Source organism: Miniopterus natalensis, chromosome 21 (genome assembly GCF_054644295.1).
Source record: "Miniopterus natalensis isolate mMinNat1 chromosome 21, mMinNat1.hap1, whole genome shotgun sequence".
NCBI classification, from domain to species: Eukaryota; Metazoa; Chordata; class Mammalia; order Chiroptera; family Miniopteridae; genus Miniopterus; species Miniopterus natalensis.
This window is the reverse complement of record NC_142101.1, coordinates 13,298,981-13,317,198: the sequence shown is the minus strand read 5'-3', so window position 1 is coordinate 13,317,198 and position 18,218 is coordinate 13,298,981. Positions and strand designations below refer to the sequence as shown.

General features: G+C 39.0%; 1 protein-coding gene across 3 annotated transcripts in view; it reads right to left on the bottom strand.

Annotated features, from left to right (window-relative positions):
• WDR26 (WD repeat domain 26) overlaps window positions 1-17,868 on the bottom strand; it is a 38,867-nt gene extending 20,999 nt beyond the window's left edge. Inside the window, exons 1-6 of one of the 3 annotated variants that reach the window (XM_016221187.2) lie at window positions 17,121-17,868; window positions 15,138-15,237; window positions 14,933-15,037; window positions 9,311-9,447; window positions 5,909-6,006; window positions 4,638-4,794 (exon numbers count right to left, since the gene is read on the bottom strand). In XM_016221187.2, coding sequence (XP_016076673.2) covers window positions 4,638-4,794; window positions 5,909-6,006; window positions 9,311-9,447; window positions 14,933-15,037; window positions 15,138-15,237; window positions 17,121-17,533 — 1,010 coding nt within the window. In that variant the 5' untranslated portion in view covers window positions 17,534-17,868. The remainder of the gene's footprint in view (window positions 1-4,637; window positions 4,795-5,908; window positions 6,007-9,310; window positions 9,448-14,932; window positions 15,038-15,137; window positions 15,238-17,120) is intronic. The other 2 variants (XM_016221188.2, XM_016221189.2) reach the window with 2 other exon arrangements.
• Between the last annotated feature and the right edge of the window lie 350 nt (window positions 17,869-18,218).

The following is an 18,218-nucleotide window of genomic DNA, read 5'->3' as shown; positions in this document are numbered from 1 at the left end:
TAACAGGGTTTTCCATTACACAGAAGATGTTATACACCAGTGCTGTCAATCTGCTAGTCCTGGACACATGTGGCTACTGAGCATCTGAGATGTGGCTAGTGCACTTGAGGAACTCGACTTTTCAATTTAATTTTACTCTGAATTAGTTTACATTTAAATTTAAATGGTCACATATAATTAGTGGCTACTGCTTGAACAGTACAGCACTATATTATACATTCTCTGTATTATTAAAAAAAAGTTATTTAAACATTAATGAATAAGCTTTTCAAATCTGTCTTAAAAACCAGTTTTCACTACTTTCCCCCCAATCTATAATTAAAAAAAAAAATTTTGTTAATTCACTAGACATATAGATAGTATATGTTTAAAAATAAATTACATTAACTTTCTTTATCTGGCCCACATGGCAGTCTACCTTAGCAGCTGGCTATTTGGAGGCTGGTTTAAACTTTCAGACTGTCTAATTATAAATGACTTAAACATTAAGCTATTATTCTATATCTGAACTGAAACATAAATCAATACCAGCTGACATTTATTAAGCACTTACTAGATGCCAAACACTGTGCTGCATGCTTTATAAATAGTATTGAAAATTCTCAAAACTACCTTGCAAGGGAAGTAACATCCCATTTTCATGAAGCTCCAAGAAGGCAAAGTAACTTACCAGATATCATAAACTGACAAATAACTGATCTAGGATTTAAACCTATGTCTGACACTAAGGCCAGTTTTCTTTCCAAGTATCTTTTTTAAATCCTATATAAAATTTCAATCAAGTAAGGACTTTCTATATAAAAAATGATTTTTCCCTCTCCTATAGGTAATAATCAGTAGTGATGTCATTTATTCAGGGAGAAACACTTTATATCTAGGCATAAAACATACAAAAATTCAAATAGCTAAAGCTGACCATAAACAGAGACATCTAAAATCAGAGTAGCAAAATGTTTTAAAAAAGGACTGATGTATAATCAAAATTATAGGGCACACAGCTAAACTCAAGGACAGATGAAGTCAGGGGAACAAATATAACAACAAAAACCCCATTAGAGCCAGAGCGACCCGAGATAAAAGTAATACAGTAAAGTGGACCAAAGAACAATCCCAAACTCCCCTATATGCTCATTTTGATGCATCAGCTTATTAAAAATGCACCTAGAAAGCTGAAGAATATTCTGCTGAAACCCTCCCCTAAGATTCTCACCACAGAAAAAAGATAAGAACCCTCAAAACAAAGACCCAGTGCTAGCTTGTTCTAGAGAATGCTCAGGTCCCTTTCCAGGCATGAACTTTTTACTTCCTGCTAAACTCTAAGGGTCCCATGAGACTTGCAACCAGGGAGGCAGTGGGCAGTGGCAGCTCATCCCGGGCTTATCCCCTGATCCTGTCTCCAAGGTCCCCTGTTCTCTGATTTCCCAGTGAGCTTTTTAAAAAGCAGCCCCGCCCCGGCTCACTTCTGTCACTATGACCTTCACTTCCTAGTAAGCTAATAGCAGCCTTGCCTTGGCTCACTTCTTTCCTGTTTCTAGGGAGCCAGAGCAGAGCACTGCCCAAGCTCTCTCCTGTTGCTTCTTCTACACAAAGTCCATCCTTTGTTTCACTCTCCCCAGCTTTAATAAATGTACTCTCAGAAAAAAAAAGTTATAGGGCACAAACATCCAGTCTACTATCTGTTGTATCTGAAGGTCATTAAAATAGTAAATTGTGCCCAGCCGGGTGTGGCTCAGCAGTTGAGTGTCGGCCTAGGATCCAGGAGATCGAGGTTTGGTTCCCAGTCAGGGCACATGTCCGGGTTGCTGGCTCGATCCCCAGTCGGGGGCGTGCAGGAGGCAGCTGATCGATGACTCTCTCATCATTGATGTTTCTACCTCTCTCTCCCTCTCCCTCCCTCTCTCTGAAATCAATAAAGATATATTTTTTTTAAAAAAAAGTAAATTGTCATTATTTTAATGTTACTTAAATAATCTTTTAAAAAGACTACTAGTCCCATTTACTAAACACTGAAGTTTGCATGTATACAAGAGATAGTTTACCTTTATTTTCAAATAAATTTAAAATTTAAGATGATGTAAAAATATCAGTACCTTCCCAAATAAAACTGAATAAAATGTAGCATTTTTAATCAATTTGAACCATAACATTTTAAGTTTCTATAAATATTTTATAATCCTTTACTTAAAAAAGACTTAACTTGTGAAGGTATAGTTTTCTAGCTTCAATGCTAAAACCTAGTTTCTAAAAGGAAGTAAATCAGATAAGAAACATCAACTTTTCTTTTGAAGACCTCTAGATGAGTGTGCAATACTATGAATTAAATCAAATTCAGTTTCTATTCTCCCAGTTTAGCAAGAAAGGGTACAACTCACCATAAAGACTGTACATACTGACTTAATGCCTGACATCTTCCCTATTAATGTGTTAAAATCTACTGACAGTGAGAAGTTGAGGCTAGCTCCTGCCTGTCTGGCCTGGAGAAACTGCGTAGACAGCAGCCTTCACTGAGACAGGGAGCTCAAGAGGAAAAGCAGGCTTTGCAGGGAGAGCTGAGGAGAGAGGCTTGACTTTCGACACGCGGTTTGAGCAACACCCACATTTCTGTATTAAAGGTCTAAGGCTTAGGAGAGAAATTCTGTAGTTCTAGCCCAGACCCAAGAGTCATCAGAACCATGGAAATATTAACCTAAAGGAGGGGAGCAGGATGAGGAGAGAAACGTAATTCTGGAACACACTTGCTAAAGGGATGGGTAAAGAGGAGGAGCCTAAAAAGTAGCCAGGAGTAAAGCTAAGCATCTGGAATGTTTTAGAAGTCAATGGAAAAGTTTCAGGGCAAAGTAGTCAAATGGTATAAAAAGGTCAAGAACCAGGCTGGAAAGTAGCCACTGGATTTAGCAGAGACACTGTTCCTCACACGAGCAGCAGCAGCTCCAGTACCGTGCTGGCTGCACAAGCCTGACTCCTAAGGAAACCTGAAGAGAATGAGGACACTGAATGTACAGTGTATTAGACAACTATTTAAGAAGTTGGCTCTAGAGCAGAGGTGGGGAGAGGGAGGTAACTAGGAGGAGCAGTGTCAAAGTTTTGTTTTTAAGACTATTAGAGAAGACCTTCCAATCAGTGGTTATCTGAAGAGCAAGAACACTTTCATTCCTATATAAGACGTCGGCATGCTTTCCATACAGGTTATAGGAGACTGAACCCTGCCCAGAGAGTTGAAAAGTTAGACCAAATATTTTCTATCATTTACTTTCAAAGGAACTGGTATAGAAGTTAAAGCACCTAGGAAAAACATAGGCCACATTCTCATAGATTTCAGTTTCCAAACAGGAAAGCACTCTCTTAACCTACTGACACCTTTGAGTCATAAAGTCTGCCAGAAATACCTCTCAGTGTATTTCATCAACAATGAATTCAAGAACCAAAAAAAGATTTGGGTTCACAACTGCCTTAATTTTCACACTGGTCTCAAATTCCCTAAAGGAGCTATGAAATAAGAAACCATAAAGCCTTTTAATATATTGTCTCCTCCTACCTCTATTTGATTTAAATGAAAAGACTTACCAAGTCCAAGAATCATGTTATAGAATAAAAAAGGGTAAAGGGAAAGGATCTTTAATTACCTAGCACTTTAAGATACATAACACCTGAAATGTAAAACCAATAGCTCAAGTAAATTATTATTATTTATTGCAACTAGGGCGAACGAGGTGAGGACTCACCTACGCGTGAAACTTATGCACACCTAAAGAACTATCATAACCCACAGTGCGCATGTGTTATTTTAAGTTATTCCAAAGTTCCTCGTTCTCCCAAAGCCCTCACACTCATGTGCTTCTGTCCTTCCTAGTCATGCTTTTTTCAGTGGTTCTTCGACGATGTCTGGCAGAAGAAACGGGCCACATGCACTGCAGCTGTTCCTATTTGGTTCTCCAGACCCAAATCATTTCCTTCCTGGAGTTTGAAAGATTTCACAATTTGTTTTTTTCAGTATCTTAAAAATTAAAGCTCTGTCGTCATTTTGAAGTTTGTTAAAACAGCAGGGACATTTTTACTCAAAATACTCCTAACATCAAAAGTGAAGCCTTAATTCTTACAGGTTAAACAATGTACACAGGTAGGTACAAAAACAAAACCTAAACTGGAAAGTTAATATCTGTTATTCTAATAATTTTTAGCAGAACTTGCATTAGGATAAAATATTTTCATAATCTTTATGGGCAGAAAATAATTTGGGCCATAGTTAAAATACCCATTATGTCCAGAAAAGAGTCACTAAGTGATCTGTGATATTCAAGGACACCAAGTACTTGGATCCCTGGCATTTCCATACAATATCCCTTATGAGTCCTTAAAAAATGGCCAGATACAGAAAATGACCAACCAAACTCATAGATAAGAAAAAGAAAACTTGAATTCCAGCTTCAGTTCTCAAGGGTGGCTTACTCTACACAGAAACACAAATTTCTCTTCATTTTCAACTTCAGTAGTTTTAGCTTTACTTATGAACAAATGCTGAATCAGATATGAATTGTTTTATAGCTGTAGGATAAAACTAAAAGAGAAAACATTTTAGTAAAGTTCAAATTGAGCCTGCAAAATGTTAGACTACTTCAGAATTTAAGTTTTCCTCTTACCTACTACAAACATGATCTATAAGCAGGGACACAGAATCTAGGTTATTATCAAGTTTGGTATTGTGATATAGGCACCGATCCCTCTGTAGTTCCACCGCCTGCCGCAGGAGAGTCTGTAAACGCCGTGGGGGAAGCATCACCGATGGTGGTAAATAGGCTTTAATAGAAGATAGTTTTAAAAAGAGAAATAAAAATTAAAGTTAAAAACAAAACAAAACAAAACAGGACAAACTTTTACTTAAGACACTTGCTGATCTTCCGCTGCACTTGCCCTCACCCTAATAATATTGTCCCTTAAACAGAGTAGTTCTGGGCGATGTAACACGTGAGCTTTATTAATATTTATTTTTCTGCAGCTACAGATGTGTTGCCACTAGAATGGAAGATACTTGAACAGGAGGGCTTTAATTTGTGGATTTTCTAAAAAATAAACAAAAAATCAAAAAATAAAAAGGTGGACAATGAAAACAAAATTAAACAAGATGTGTAACAAAGGGAGCCTATGCGTCACTCAAAGTACAAGAAAAACCTCCAGTTAACAGAGAACAGGTCAAAATCCTGGAACAAGGAAAATTCCAGGCCCCACCAAACTGTTTCTAATGACAAATGAAAATTCAGGGAATAATTGGTGTTTTGATACTGATACCAAGCTATTCCGATCCTTTAATGCCTTCTATCTCCTCAATCACTTGGTTTTCTGATTCTTATGATCTCTGTTCCCAGCTCAACACAAAACATGAAATATAGAGAATAACATGATTTAACCAGGGTGGGAAAGAAGATCTTTTATATAAAAATGTGGCAAAAATGAAACCCTTATTCTCACTGGGAAGTTACAGAACATATACGGGGAGAATAAAACAATTTATCTAAGAAATCTGGGCCTTATTATTGAAAACAAAATATTTTTAAAACACTCATGGTTTAAAGCTGTGGCTTACATATTTTTCCTCTAACCACAGCACTTTGCCCCCAAACAAAATCTTAGCGCATCATTCCATATAACGAATGAAAGGGGAACTGCTCTGGGACCAGCACCCTCTCACTGACTCCTGAGGTTAGCTTCTTAGATTCCATGGCAGAGTTTGAAAACCTCTAGCTTAAAGGGTCTCTTAATGGATTTCCCCACAACCTTTCCCTAAATAACCACTCAATAAGAGTACGTCTAGACACAAGTCTTCCTAATTGATTCATAACATCTATTCCCCGCCCAAAGCATCTACTTCTAATCTAAGAGCAAACATAGAAACACCAAAAATTAAGACTCTTACTCTGAAGTTTGTCCAGCAGTTTAGATCGGGAAGCTGTTCCTTTGCCTTCCCATTCTGCTTTTGCACGTAGGTCTTCTGCATGGCTACACATCAGATACCTAAAAATACGAGAGAAAGAACCAAATATCAAGCCCTTTTCTCTGGATTAAAAATAATTGAAAAATACTGATTATACTTAAGATATCTAATTCTTACTAAGAAACACTTATCAAGAAGAAACTTCTAGAGTGGCCCCAATTCATTAATACAATCTGGCACCTGGATATAATTGTAAAAACGCTATATAACAAAAAAAAGCTAAATATATATTATTGTACTATATGTTATCTATTAATGTTTTCTTATATTTATTATCATTACCTATATATAGCTCTTATTGTGTGCCAGGCTCTGTTCTAAGCACTTGACATCTATTATTACTTCATTTAATGCTCCTAACAACCCTGTATGAAGTATGTACTATTATTCTAGTTTTATAAATGAGGAAACCAAGACAGAAAGCTACGTCACTGGCTTAGGGTCAAGTTAAGAGGCAAAGTAGGATTATAAACCCAGGCACGCTAGCTGCAGAACTTGCTCTTAACCACAATGCAACTTAGCCGTTTCTCAATAGCAAAACAAAACTCAAAAAAATCTTAATAGATATACTAAGTTAATTAAACAAAACAACATACCTTTAAGAGATTATCATAAACGTCATTCAAGAAATGGTATAATTGGACAACCATCCTTGTGTCATCCTGTGAAAGGTACTGCGATCCCAAAGCAGAAAATTTGGGAACTGCTTTATTACTCACTATATGTGCCGAAGGAGGCATAAACGCTAAAGTTCATGGATTCTGGAGAATACATGAGGGCCCCCTGCTGGAAGTGTGACCCTGACCTGGTTCTGGCTCTTCTCAGAAGAACGGGCTTTAAAAGTAAAAGAAGTGAAGGCATTATTCAAACATGGAGATTAGACCTGGCAAGTAACTCTCCTGCTATTTTGTCTGGTACTCTGTTCTCAGACAACTCTGTTCTTCTCAGTTGTAAAGAGGGTATGGAGCAGGGTAGTAAGGGTTAAATGAGATGGAGTATATGAAGTACTTGGTCCACTACCTGGCATACACATAGAGCTCAATATATGGTAATATAAGTACCAGAAACCTCTCAATTAACCTGAGTATCACCTCCTCCTTCTTAATTGCATAAAGCATATTGCATTTAGCATCTAAATAATTTAATAGCCTTTTACCCAACAACAGAACTACCTGCTCTCTTGTTATTTAGTATATAGTGTCTTAGCTGAGGAGAACTTGCTTTTTCAAAAATAGTATGAATAGCTAAAACTTAAGTCATCCTATTATAAGCTCGATATTGCAAAAATTTGGCTTCTAAAATAACTTTTTGGGAGTAAAATTTATTACCAATTCTTTTATGAGAAAATCGTTTACTTTTAAATTTTGCACAAATGACCTACAATCGCTTCTGTGCCCTTTTGAGAATCTTACACCTTAAGGTTTCAAATGAAATGTGTTCATGGGAAGTCACATGGTGTAACTGAAAACACTGGACTGGATTCTGATGCCAATGCCACATCTTGTAATCTCTGGGCCATTTCTTTATGTGAAATACTCAAGGGATAAAGCGTATTTCAGAATAAAAACAATATGATTAAATTGTATGCACTATTGCCGGGGGGGGGGCCTCTACCATGTGAATGGCATTTTGGTGATACAGAATCAGCTGCCTTATGAAAGAGGAAACCAAAATAAAGAAATTTGCCAGGTACAGAATTTACTATTTCAAGATGTAGTAGTGGGTAAAGACCAATGATTTTGGAAATCAGTCAAACCAAGCTTTCAATCTTGGCTGATCAATTAGCTATACCTTGGGCTGGTTATTTCAACTTTCTGAGGCTCAAGTTTCCTTATCTGCAAAATCTCTAAAATGAACCCCACACATCTCTGTGCCTATCTTTTTGTATTTGAAAACTCATTATGTGTCAGATATTGTTCTAGATCTTTGGGCCATATCATATAGTGAAAAATACTATAAAGAAAAAAAATTAAAAAGAGAGTGATGTGACAGGGAATGCCTGGTGGGTGGTGTCAGGGGAGGACATTTGGGCTGGGACCTATGCAGCGAATAGGGGAAGAGTATTTAAGATAAAGGAACAGGCAGTATAAGTGCCTTGACATTAGTGTCACTACAGTAATGCATAAGGGAAAAGATGGCAGGGAAGGATCAGGGACCTGTGGGCTTGAGCAGAGATTTTGCATTTTAAGTGTGCTGGAAAGTCAGTGGAAGTTTTAAAAAAAGGAGAGACATGGGTTAATACATGGTTTTGCTTATGTGTTTCTGTGGCTGCTATGTGAAATATACATTGTTAAGGGAGGGAAAGGCATACATGGTTTAACTAGGGTAGAAATTGTGGAGATGGAGAGAAATGGACAAATCTGGGATGTTTTGGACATTTAGGCCCTTTCTCCTCTTGTTCCCCCAGGTACGTTACCTTTGTCTTTCCCCTAAGCTCCAAGGGCCCTTCTTCTGCCTCTATAACCTGCTTCCTGAGCCTATGCAGCCCAGCTGGCTCACTTCTACTACACCTCTAACTTTCTAAATAAACTTTACCTTATAATTTGGGGGGGGGGGGAATTAATGCAAGGATGAGGCTTAACTTTTTTTGTCTGAACAAGTGGGTAAAAGGTGTTACCATTTACTTAGATGAGGAACAGATCGGTGAGGATGAAGTGGGTGGACGGACAACTGGGATAAAGAATTTTGTTTTGAACATTAACTATGAGGCACCTATTAGCCAAATGGAGACTGCTAAGTAGGCTAATAGATATGTACACTGGCAGTTCAGATGAGAGGGCGAATTCAAGAGCCACGGGCATATAGATGGTATGTGAAGGCATGGTACCAAATGAGGTTACCTTGAAGGAGTGTGTGGACACAACAGAAAGGGAGTCCAGAACCAAGCCTTGGGGCACTCTAACTTTTAAAGGATTGACATGAATATAAAATGAGACTGTGCGTATGAAATGCTTAGCAAGGACCTGGTACATGATGAGTATACGTTAAAAGAACACATGCATCAATACTGGAAACTTCACTGCTTAGTTTTATAGAAGATTCTGCCATAGGGCTTTCACAGAAGATTCTGAAATGGCCTTTCACTGACAATACACATTTCTTCTTCTTTTTACTCACATAAATCTCTCTATTCTAATACGGAACCCTTCCTAGGAGGACAAATAATAGTACGCATATAAGCAGATCTATCCAGATAAATATTACCTAAGAATTTAGCAATATTCAGATCTTGAAAAAATGTTAGAGATGTAACCTTGAATGGTGGCCTTGATCAAAGTAACAGCCCCTCCATCAACCTGGAGCCTAAGAACTAAGCTTCCTTACCCACTAAGAACATGAATGCGCTCTGTATTGTATTTCAGTGGCGTCAATTCACAGCGTAGAACTTGAAGTGCCTCCAGGACCTTGCCATCCTCCAGGTATTCCAGGTACTTCTGCTGCAGCAGCAAAAACTTCATCCTCTGACATGATAGAAAGCAGCAGTCAGGGGAAAAAAGTTGATGGAAGGTTCAGAAAATGTTTGTGCCTAAACAGAACAGTAGAAACCATTCTACTACGCCCTTTGACAATAACTTTTTATAAAGCTTTAATATGACTCAAAATATTTTGGTTTAATAGTCACAGTATATTAAATGTGACTTTGCTCAATTCCATGTCTTAATAAAACGGCTCTGAACGAATAATCTCAAATTAGATACAATCATTAATGACATCAAAACGGGAAAAAATGAAATTCTGCCTTCAAAACATTCACCTACAATTTATTTCTTTTATAAAAATTTAGAACTGTTCTAAGTATTCTAAATTTGCTTTTTGTAAAAAGTCTGACTTTTATAATAGGGCAATAGGAACATTTTATGGAATAGGTTTTGAAAAAATTGCAGAAAACTCAGTTAATAGAGGGATTATTTAAAATCCACAATGTGAAAGACTAAGGAGACCAGAAAGCAGAACTAGAGTCATGGAAGATACAAAGTGTCAGATTTTGGTTTATCAAAGGTAAGAAGAGCTGCCCAGCAAATGGTCTAAAGTTTGGTGTGCAAGGTACTGAGTTTCCTATGACTAAAGTGGACAAGAATAAGCTTGGTTGGACTCACTCTAAGAAGGAATAAAGGTTCAACTCAAAGGTCTTTAAAACGATTCAATATTTGTATTCGTGGATTGATAACAATCTGATTGATCACTGATGTATTTAACTATGAAGCACAGACATTTATCAGCTTTCTCCTCAAAGGATAAACCATTTCCAACTTATGAAGCACTTTAGTTTTTTTCTGAAATGTGCTGGGCTTCAATACTTTCCAATGCTCCTTTACTATATTATTTTACTTTTAACTTGAAAGTAATTTGAAAATCTTAGCAGCTTTTTGCTAGAGGAAAGAGATATTTATGAATATCAGGCTTGGAATTTCTTTTAAACCTTAAACCTAATTAGTAAACCTAACCTTGGAGGGACTTCTCATTTTATCTACTACTTGTGATGCTTGCAAGCCAACTGATGTAGGTAGAAAGCTTTGTTAGCAGATAGGAAATGTTATATTTAGAGACTCCAAGAAATATAGTGGTAAAACTCTCAAATCCACTTACTTTAAAAAGCGTTTAATGCGTACTTTAAACTATTAAAATATACTGCTCTCAAAAAATGGTTTGAAGAAATTATTTATTTACAAAATTAAGAGTATCATATAACTGCTCTACAAGATTTTCTATTAGGGAGTACTTAGGAGAAAGGCATAACCTACAAGCTTATAAAAATGGCTTCTAGAGAAAATAAATAAAAACAAAACCTCTCATATAAATTAGGCATACATTTAAATACATCTTTCTAATCTTAAATCTATAGCTAAAGAACAATAGGAAAAAATTCAAACTATGAGATAAGCTCCTATAACTCTAGAAAAATTACACTTACCAAATTTTACAAAGTTAGATTGACTAAATGAGCGTTTCAGAAATAGATTAGTTTCCAAGATGCCCTAACAAGTGTTGCTGTACATGTAACCTTAAGTTTATTTTTATATATCAAATTAAAAAATTCTATAAAGTCCATCAGGTGACAAAAAACAAAAGGCTAAATAAAACAATTTAAAAATCAAAAAACGTATATTTGAAGTTAATTCTGGATATTCTCACCATTTTATCCTTTTAATAAAACTTCAACTCTTTATGAAACGAGTGCGTATATTTCCACTTTATCAATATACTGTTAAAAGTTTCATATCACACAGTGTTTTTGATTCAAACTTGAGAATCATATTTAGTTGCAGAATTGTTTCATTTCAATGCCACATGGGGGCTGGCCAGCCTGCGTATTTTATTTCTTCACTAAATTTTCTTAGCAACTGGGAATTTGGGGCAAAAAATTTTTTTTAAATTCAGGGCAAATTATTTATTTATTAGATATCAATCATTAGGTCCTATGCACACCCCTCCTCCATTCCAATGTGTGTAGGGACAGTGTCCCGAGGGCTATTTTCCCCTTATTTTCCCACCAAGATCCTGCTAGAACATGTTATTCTGTTTCTATGGGGCAGAGGCAGGGGAGGAGAGAAGAGGAAGGCAGGGTAAAACTTTGAGAGAAGCCAATATAAACACGTTTTTCTGTATACAGGGAATGCTATAAAAGCAGTGCGAGAACATTTCTCTCTGAGTCATTTTATCCAGATTAAGACAAAGAATATCCTGAAACAGATATCAAGTCTTGGTGGTGCACATGGCAACGAGCACACTGCTGGCCAAGCAGAGAGAGATGTGGTTGAGAGAAAATGTTTATTCTCTTTAAAATCAGTTCGAGTATTTGATGCCCATGATAAGAATGGAGAGTAAAACTGTATTTTACTTCCCCAAATTTAGGGCACAAAAATGCAAATACAGTTTCAAGAAAATGAACATCTTTCAAAAATGATGTTATTTATTTACTAAAAAAGTTTTAAAAATAAGGAAAAACTGAAGTTTGCTGAGATGGGGTCAGTGCTTTACTTCTGTTTTTTTAAAAGACCACGAGCTTCTTAAATGAAAAGAAAGAAAAAATGTACTCTCCCTTTCTATCTTTCCCCAACTCATTGTTTAGATTATTTCTGGTCTCTGCTAATTTTGTAGCATCTTTGGGTCCAGCAGTGTTTCTTTCTTTTGCTATCTAGTAGAAACTTGAAATTAATAAGTGACTAAGATAGCTTGAAAAATAGTTCCACGTGGTAAATCTGGCTGTTGCCTACCCAATGTTTGCACTGGTTTATATCCTTTCCTCTCATACAATTACATTGAACTCAATGTGAAAAAAACCCCCAAAAACCTCAGAAGTTACGATACACAGGAAGTCTGTTTATCAAGGACAGCCTCTTAGCCAACTTAGTAGTGGTTCGGACTAGCACTGGAATAAGGTTATAGCCAAGTCATATCAATTAAATGACTCAGAGGAAAGGGGAAATGAATTATATTTAAACCATGGCTCTCAAAACTCCTCCCTATTTGACTTTAAAATATACTAGTTCTCTTGTACATTAATATTTGAATACTTTTGTTAGGCATATTTCTATCATACTGAAAAATAATCCAACATTTTTAGACATACAAAAGTTTTCTATGTTATTGACCTCAAATACCCACCCCAATTCCCCAAACTAAAAAAATGTTGATTCATGAGCTCAGCTTCCAGAAAATCCCGAGCAAATTCTGCTATTTCTAGTATCACTTGACTGGAAACCATTTAAAAATATTGGGGGTGGGGAGGTGGAAAGGGAAGAGTGGAAAGTGGATTGGGTCAATAAAAACATTCAGGTCTAAAAAGTAAAATACAATTTTAGTCTAGACTAAGTCATCAAGTGTGTCTCGGTATACAGTTAAAATAATTATGTTAAAAAAACACAGCCAAATAGTTGTCTTCTAAGGTATTATTTACAAATTTATGTTTACATTAGATTATCTTCTGGAGATGGAAGGGGAGAGAGGAGTAAATCTAAACATAATTAGAAAGGTGAAGAAAATGCTGAACTGCATTTTTAAAAGCAATTGATTCATCAATGCTTAAAGTAAGATAAAAATTGGAACCCCTTTCTTTGTATAAATACCTAAACAGTTTGATGGCGTGAGGCTCAGCCAGAGATTTAATCTTCATCTTTTATTAGATCCTAGAATGTTCTACAGACTGAACAGGCTGTAAAAAGAAAGGATTCCTCCTTATTATCTAAAACTACCTTTATTCAGTTTACATGTTGCTTCTAACGAAGGTTTCTAATGAGATACAGTCATAATCTAAATCCAATACAGAAGTCTCAAATTACTATAAAAATGTAAGAAAAAAGGGGACGTGAGCCTATTCAAATTTTTACTACTAAATTACAGATATAATTTGGGTGAAGCTTAAAAAGGGAAAATAGTCCTCCGAGAAAACATACCCTTACTTTAAAATAGTTCATGGGCAAGTTCTTTATTGCTACCATATAAGCAGTGCTAACTTGTCTGATGGGAAAAGAACCCCAATTCTTATTTTGGCCTTAAATGCTTTTATTTTATTTTAGGGTCACCTTCCATTCTGTCAGAGCTAACAATTTAGGAAAAACTGGCCAGTTAAAATATACTTAGGTGTTTTTCTTTTTAAAACTCCAAACACACTAATTGGGGAAAATTTAGTCACTGGAAAATTTGTAATCCTTTTGAATAAAGATGTTTATTTATTTTATCTTCTGTGTTTTCATTTTAAAAATTTACCATGGAATTGATTATTCCATGAGTTAATTAATTATCAATTATCTGACTCAATAATAGTAAGTTAAAATTTTTAGTATTTTAAGTATTTAGTAAAGAAAAAAGATAATACAAAGATCATCAATTTAAATGAACCCGTATTTGTTCGTATTTGTTTGCATCTTTAATTTACCTGAAGGCCATTTTCTAGGATTATATTATTGTATAAAATTACATTAAGAATTTGAAAACTCTTTTGTAATTACGATTTTTTTTTTAAAGCCCAGAAAACAAAAACAGGAGACTCTATTAGGTTTATAGACAAAGGCAGAAAAGATTAATGTTTGACCCAATTTAAAAAAAATCAAAAGTAACACTGGTTTACTAATATTTAACAAACAGCTGGTTTCCTTACTTCACTTCCTATTCAGGCTTGTCCCTCCCCCACCAGAGAGGAAACTGCTTTTGACAACAAATCAATCAGCTAGAAGTTAAAGAGCCAGTAGGAACAGGCCAGCAGCTGATTCTTCATGGTTTCCAAGCACAAGCACTTAGAAAAAACTTATCCCCTCCTCTCTCACCAACATCTACTGAAGAATTAAAGCCTATCAGTATAAAAGATTCATCAAGGTTTATGAAACAGGCTAACAGGTAAACTACTAAATTGATCTTGTTGGGGAAATAAGACCAGTAAGCAGAGCCCAATGGTCAAATCCACATACAAACCCTCCACCAGAGTCAGACATATTATACAAACTTTGACACTGTCAATTCACACAACTGGAATGCAAGAATGGAAAATGGTGAGCACACCACTGGAGCTGGCTTGAATTAAGTATAATTATAATTGCCAAAGATTTTTTAAAAATTTAAGTGTCAGCTACTCAGGGCTATATAGATATAAACACACCCAAGCACATTCTTTACCAGCACGCTCAGTATTTTAAATGAGATAAAAGTATAATTTGCCCTTGATTCTAGAAGTATAAAACTCCTATTAAATAGCACAAAAAGCATGATCTTTCAATATAATTTTGTAGAAGCTTAATTTATAAACTAGGTTCAAATGACATTACTAAACATTATTCTAAAAATACAAAATTCAAACTTTAACACATAAACACTCATCCTAGTTTACAAATTTAATTTTATGAAATTTAATTCTTTTTAGGCCTTATCTTTTCTAAGAGGCAGAAGCCTAGAGTTATCAATAACCTACTAACATAAGCATAAATGTGAAACTAAGAACAAAAGTGTATTTACCACAATTATTCCCAACAACGTTTGAGAGATTTCAAGTGCGCCTCTTACCACAATAGCATGAGGAGAATGCACTAAAGGCTTTAGTTCATTCAGGTCATTTTCTGCCTGCAAAAATTGGTATAAGAGAAAAACAGAAATGTCACAACATGCACATCAGATACATAATTTTAGCAGCAGTCACACAGCTCTATAGGCCCTACTTTACCTTATCCCAGTCTCCTTCCATGACATGATTTCGGAATTTGGTAGCAGAAGGATGTTCTAAACGACATCCTGACTCTTGCATGAGGAGATCAACAGTCTGGCTGCAGGAGAGATACAGTGTAAAAAAGACCTGACCAACTTCAGGGTTTACTCTTCCAAATAAACTAATGTCTATGAAAACAGTTGCAAAAGTTTTTAAACTAACCTCATGAAGAAAAAAGAAATAAATAGCTTTAATGTGCTTGGCCAAACCAACTTGATTTCTAAACTGCCACCTTCATTTATATCGAGTCAAGTTAAAAACCTTCCTGAAACTAGAAGCAAAGTAAGTTCTTCCTACTTTTGCCATTTAATGCCTCAGAAATTTAAATGAAGTATAAAATTCTAAAAACATGTTGTAACCAAATGGTTAAATAAGCGAGAAACAAAACAAAACAAAACAGGATCTACAAACTAACCCTGTTAAATTTCGAAAGATAAAAAAAAAAAATGTTAGCTCCATACAAGGTGATAGTGACGGCCTGTATTAGGCAAGAGCCTTACATCCAGATATCATGTTTGCATAGAAATTCTAGTAGGTCAGTCTTTAAAATTAAAATAAATCCAGCATCAAAAATCATCCCCTTTCTCTCTATACTAAAAATAGCAAATTTACTATGGTGTAGGTTCCAAACAGTCACGAGTTATTTCCTCCTGCTGCTGTCAGCTTGCTTCTGGTCTCAGTAATTCGTTGTTAGCATTTATCAAAACCTGTTTTCATACTAATTCCTTTTCCTTTGGGCAAAACAGTGAAATCTTCCTACATTTCTCTTTGAGAACGTAAAAGACTCATCAAAAGTGGTTTACACATTTTGATACCTAAGAATCCTCCTTTATCAGTCTTACGTTTATGTTTCAATGCTTTCTTATTCAACCCCATTTATTTTTCAGCTAAACAGCGCAATCAACCATCTGCCTGAGAATCAAAATACTTATGTCACTTTTTAAAAGTGCTCTTTCCCCCCTACCAGAACAAATCTGTAAATCCAAGACGACAGCATTGATTAGCATAGGAGCTCATTTTTCTACGTGGTGGAGCTAGGAAACTGGCTGTTGCGTGTTTTTCCCCTTAGTCTGAGTCTAGTTCTGCTTCTGCATAGGGCTCCAGAGCACTCTCACCAACCCTACCTTCCACCCCTCAGTTTTTCTTTGTGTGTACACAAAACGATGGTTTGGGGCCAAGGTCGTCGTCTACCTTCACCCTATTTTAGGTACACAAGGCCACCTCAATTGTACTGGAAAATAAATGATTCACCAGATCAGATGTCCCTTTTTCAGAGGCAATCATCTCTTGGTATTAAATTGGGATTTCAGTCGAGTTAGTGGGTAGGCCTCTCGTACGCACAGAAGGGCCTTTAAATGGTATCAACATGGTATCTCACTTCATTATCTCCATCAGATTGGTTCAACAGCCTCCTTCCCACCGACCCCGGCCCCTCCGTTCCCATAAACACTTGTCGGCGATTGTCTTTGCTGATTGGTAGTTTGCCCGGGTTGTCTGTCAGGGCTGGGGGTGGGGAGGCGTCCCACAAAGATGCCTCTGAGATACACTTGAAAAACAAATCCTCCAAGGTTCATTATTTCCACCAGCTCTAATCCACCCCTCCCCCAACACATAGAGACACACTCGCATGTCTTTATTGACAGACAATTGGGCTCTGAAGGTGTGTGGGGAGGGGGAGATCTTTTGGTTTCTACCACCCCCTGCCCCAAGCCCACCCCCTCCCCCCGCCAGCCCCGTCTCACAATGTGTCAGACTGATCGATTTCCCCTTATTTCCCTTTGGGTCAGCTCCTCCTCTCGGGTCGGCCGGCCGGAGCTGCGTCCTCAGTGTCCCGGGCCCTGCGCGCCCGGCGGTCATTCTCTGAGCTCCCCGCAGCCCCCTCCCCGCCGCAGCCTCCGTCCCTCGGTCTGTCCACACCAGCGGCCTGGGAAGGATACTTACTTGAGCCCTAAGCCATTCAAGTGCTGTCCTATTAGCCTAATGACGTCCTCGTCCGACTGGGAGAGCCGTTTCTTCTTCTTGAGGCTGCTGCCCAGTTCTGGGGTGGCCAAAGACGAGGCGGCGGCCGTGGTGGCGGCGGCGGCCGCGACGGTGGCAGAGGCGGCGGCGGCGGCCCCGCCGGGGACCCCGTTATTGACATTCAGGCTGTTGCTATTGTTGCTGGCGGCGGAGGGGGCGGAAGGCAGGAGCCCATTGGCGTGGGCCAGGTCCCCCGCGGACGACGACGACGAGGGGGACGACTCCCCGTTCTGGGCCGACAGGCAGGCGAGTTCCTGGGTCTGTCCCTGGCCCCCGCCGCCCCCGCCGCCGCCGCCGCCGCCGCCTCCTCCTCCTCCTGCCCCGTTGGCCTGCATGATGCTGCCGCTGACCAGGCTGTGGCCGCTACTTCGCTGGGGGCCGGCGGCGGCGGGAGGGGCGGCAGCCGGGGGGAGTCCCACCACTACCACCACGGAGGAGGAGGAGGACGACGACGACGAGGACGGGGACGACGAGGACGGAGGGGAGAGGCCTGCTCTGCCTGCCGAAGCCCCGGGCTCTCCTGCTCCCTCCGCCGCCGAGGCTCGGGGTTTCTTCCGCGGGGGCGGGGAGGCTCCGCCGGTGTCCGAGTCGGAGGAGGAGGAAGCGGAGGCCAGAGTTTCCTCGCCGAGAGAGGCCGTGGTGGGAAGCCGGGGGGGCGAGGCGGGGGAGGGGAGGCGGGGGCCGGGGCGGGGGTCGGGGTGAGGGGGGCCGGGGCGGGGGTCAGGGTAGGGGGAGAGGGGGGGCGGAGGGGAGAGGAGGAGGGGGAGAAGGAGGATCCGGGCCCTTTCCCCCCCCCCCTCCCGAGGCAGCTCGGGTGCGCGGCCCGGGGGTCGCGGCGGGGCGGCTGCGGGGGCGCGGGGCCCGCCGCTGGGGGGGCCGGGCGGTGGCGGCGGCGGCGGCGGCGGGCGGCAGCGGAGGCAGCTGCCGCCTCAGTGCTCGGCTCGCTCCGCTCCGCTCCCTGGTGTGTTGATTCTTCCCCCAGCTGCTGCCTAATGGAGTCCAGGCGCTGGCGTCACAGGA